At 42.2% G+C, this 3,579-nt stretch overlaps 1 protein-coding gene across 1 annotated transcript in view; it reads left to right on the forward strand.

Moving 5' to 3' along the window:
* Nucleotides 1-3,579, forward strand: part of LOC107595394 (high affinity cAMP-specific and IBMX-insensitive 3',5'-cyclic phosphodiesterase 8A-like) — a 24,242-nt gene that overhangs the window by 18,256 nt on the left and 2,407 nt on the right. The window contains exons 3-4 of the mRNA XM_016285777.1: nucleotides 2,605-2,795; nucleotides 3,423-3,479. Coding sequence (XP_016141263.1) covers nucleotides 2,605-2,795; nucleotides 3,423-3,479 — 248 coding nt within the window. The remainder of the gene's footprint in view (nucleotides 1-2,604; nucleotides 2,796-3,422; nucleotides 3,480-3,579) is intronic.

Consider the following 3,579-nt stretch of genomic DNA (forward strand, 5'->3'; position numbering starts at 1 on the left):
GTGTGTGTGTACGCGTTTTTGTGACAAATGAGGACATAAATTTGTATAATGACAAAGGTATGACATAGGTATTACAAGGAGAAGGTGACTTTTCAGGACATTACCCCATGTCCCCACTTTTCAAAACGCTTATAAATCACACAGAATGGAGTGTATTGAAAATCTGAAATAGCAGAAAGTCTCCTGTGAGGGGTAGGTTTAGGGGTAGGGTTGGTGTAGGGCAATAGAATATACGGTATGTACAGTATAAAAACCATTACGCCTATGGGATGTCCCCACTTTTCACAAAAACAAACCTGTGTGTGAGAGAGAGAGAGTGTGTGTGTGTGTGTGTGTGCATGAGTGTGTTCTATATTGGGAGTTTCATTATCGCTCATTAATTCTTCAAGCTAAATCTAGGAAGGTTGAGTGAATACGACCTGACTCCTGTATCCTGAGGTTTCTGGAGCTCCCATGAGAAGATGTGAATTATCGCTCCGTGAATCCTTCAACAGACGCGTCAGAATGATTCGAAAGGCCTGTAATGTGTAGAAACTCAGGAGCACAGAGTCTGGGGTTTGACAAGTGGCGTCACGCAGTGCCCTAAAATCCCAAACTCAGTGACTCACAGTTCACTTCATTCACAGCCATACTCTATGAGCCAGTGAACTCCAGAACAATGTAGTTAAAACGCCTCTGGCGTTAGTATTCGTTTAGCAATAACGTTGAGTTAGTATTAGTGTTCGTTTAGCATTAATGTTGGGTTGGTGTTAGTGCTGGGTTAGCATTAGCGCTAGGTTCGTGTTAGCGTTTGTGTTGGCGTTAGTATTCGTTTAGAATTAGCGTTGGGTTAGCATTAATATCTGTGTTTCCATCCACCTGTATTTCTATGCATTTTGGAATATCACATAAAAAGATGCTAGATGGAAAATGCCAAGATGTGCATTAAGTTCTAAAAATGTGCATAAACTTTGTGGAGTGTGGAAATTAGGGGTGCTCCGATCAGGATTTTTGAGACCGATCACAGAAAGCAGTATCTGCCGATACCGATCACCGATACTGATCTTTTTAAAGCCTTCTTTTTTATCATTTATAACTATTTGTAGTGATACTTCAACCAGGATTTTTAGACATTAATTCAGGACCTGAATTTCATTTTTGAAAATGTGGGTAATTCCCCTCTTAGGTGTCTCTGGTGAGAGAAGCAGCTTTCACACAGGAGTCCGCTACTGATCCACAGCTGTTTACCACAAACACTACATTTATCCATTAGTTTGATTTCAAATCCAAACATTGTCACTGAAAATGCTTTTTCAGCTTTGCAATTCTTTTTTTACACAGTACAGTAATACAATCTATTATTATTGTTTGTCTAAAAGTGCTCTTTTCCTTTAAACCTAGCTAAAAAGCCATATGTGTTGACTGTGAAACAAAGTAGACTTTGATTTGATGCATTTATGGTGTAATTACTCAATTTTAGTGTCAATCCATGTTCATATTTACTGCAAACAATGAGCTGTTACTTTAATTCAGTGCTTGCAGCGCAGCAGTAGACTCGGTGTGGAAACTATCTCTGCTCTGCTGCAGACGCACCGCTCCTGAACGCACCGCCGGACCGTAACCGTGTGCAGTGTGCACGCTTTAATCTGTTAACATGAGCGCAGAGAAATATGCACCACATTCGCACTGCAAACAGAGTAATGTGAACCTGGCGTTATGTGTGTGCGCTGCGGGTGTGCATGAGCTCAGTCTCCAGGAGAGCGTGCGAACACTGTCCAAGAATTAAAAAGTAATGCAATTTATAAACTTTAGTGACAATGTGACACTGCCTCGATTCTGCAAGTGACGATTCCTGTGTTACCTGTGCAGCATGCAGCTCGCGTTTAGACGCGATGTGTGGTGATTCGAAGCCATTTGCGTATTTTGAGAGAGAGTGCGCGCGATGATTCACTCACGCTGTTTGTAAGCCTCACACAAGGTTTACAAATTACTTTTAAGTTATAAATAAAGTTATTTAATAACACGCATTAAATAAAGAAATATGAAGACGAAGACTAAGACAGTGCCGCTGCATGTCATGCCAAACCTCTCACAGCAGCGTCATCTGCTTGAGATCTGTTTATGAGATCGTTCTTTATAGAGACCGCCGATCGATCATCCCAAAGCGATTATCGGCCGATAGTGATCAGTAGCCGATCAATCGGAGCACCCTTAATGGAATATATGTTGGGTTAGCATTAGCATTGGGTTAGTATTAGTGTTGGGTTAGCGTTAGCGTGAGGTTAGCAGTAAGTGTTGAGGTTCTTGCTGAGGTGTTGTGCCTGTTGCAGAGTTTTAATTACTGATGGAAAGTGAAATAGTGATTTCCTCTTCCTGTTTTTGTCCTCCCAGCTGATCCCACATTCCCTCAGAACACACGCCGAGCGTCCGAGCCGTCCATCCACACAAACACAGTGTTTCATTCTTCTGAACCACTCCAGTGAATCAGCTCGTATTATGTTCCTGTTATTGATGGAAGTTGTTGTTGTGGCTGAATGTGTTTTTATCCAGCACTGTCTCACACTGATGACAGCTCTGTGTGTGTGTGTGTGTGTGTGTGTGTGTGTGTGTGTGTGTGTGTTTCAGGTACTGTTAGTGTTTGCCAAAGACGATGCTCAGAGTCACAGCTTCTGCTGGGCGTGTGAACGCGCTGGTTTCAGGTGTAATGTGGCCCGAACGCCAGAAGCGGCGCTGGAGAGCTTTCAGGAGAAGAACCACGATCTGATCATCATCGATCACAGACATTCCAGATACTTCGACGCTGAAGCGCTCTGTCGGTACGTGTCGGAGTTTGGGGCTCATTCCACCACAGAGGAACAGAGAGGGTGAAGGGTCTGGAAACTGATCGAGACATTGACCTTCAATCCTAATGAAGCTGCATGCACTGTGAAATAAATGGTTTATTTGAAGTGCAAAGTTTAAATGTGACTCAAAACCATCGGATCAGTTGTAATGTTGAGAAGCGTCAAACTAACCCCGTGACGTCACACGCTGCGGTCAAACGCTATAACAAAACATCCTTTTTTATTTAAAATGGTTACATGAATTGTCTTTGTTATATATTTTAATCAGTGGAAATCAGTTTACTAAATAATGTAAACTTGACTGACTGCTTCACTTCCACTTTAACCGAACAGCTCTTCGGTGTTGAAGAGTTGACTCTCGACCGCTCGTACTGTACGTTCTCGGGTATTAATGTACCGCATTCTCAACTATAATAAGTTTAAAGTGTAATTTAACCACAAGAAATTATGTCCACTGGAATCCCACTGTATGCAGTGTTCACATGGCCTGCTTGAAAATGTAAATGTTTTTTTGTACATTCATTGTGTTTCAGGTTTGTGTCTCAGAAATGCTGAAGTGTGTGTGTTGTTGTTGTTTCTAATCTTCATTTTTTTTCTCAGCTCAATTCGAGCCATCAGCTGCTCTCACAACACTGTGATTGTGGCTGTAGTGAAAAGGTTTGTGCCCAGATCACTCTCTCTCACTCACTCACTCACTCACTCTCTCACTCTCTCACTCTCTCACACTCTCACACTCTCACACTCTCACTCACTCACT

Source organism: Sinocyclocheilus grahami, unplaced genomic scaffold, assembly GCF_001515645.1.
Source record: "Sinocyclocheilus grahami isolate Dianchi unplaced genomic scaffold, SAMN03320097.WGS_v1.1 scaffold201.1, whole genome shotgun sequence".
NCBI classification, from domain to species: Eukaryota; Metazoa; Chordata; class Actinopteri; order Cypriniformes; family Cyprinidae; genus Sinocyclocheilus; species Sinocyclocheilus grahami.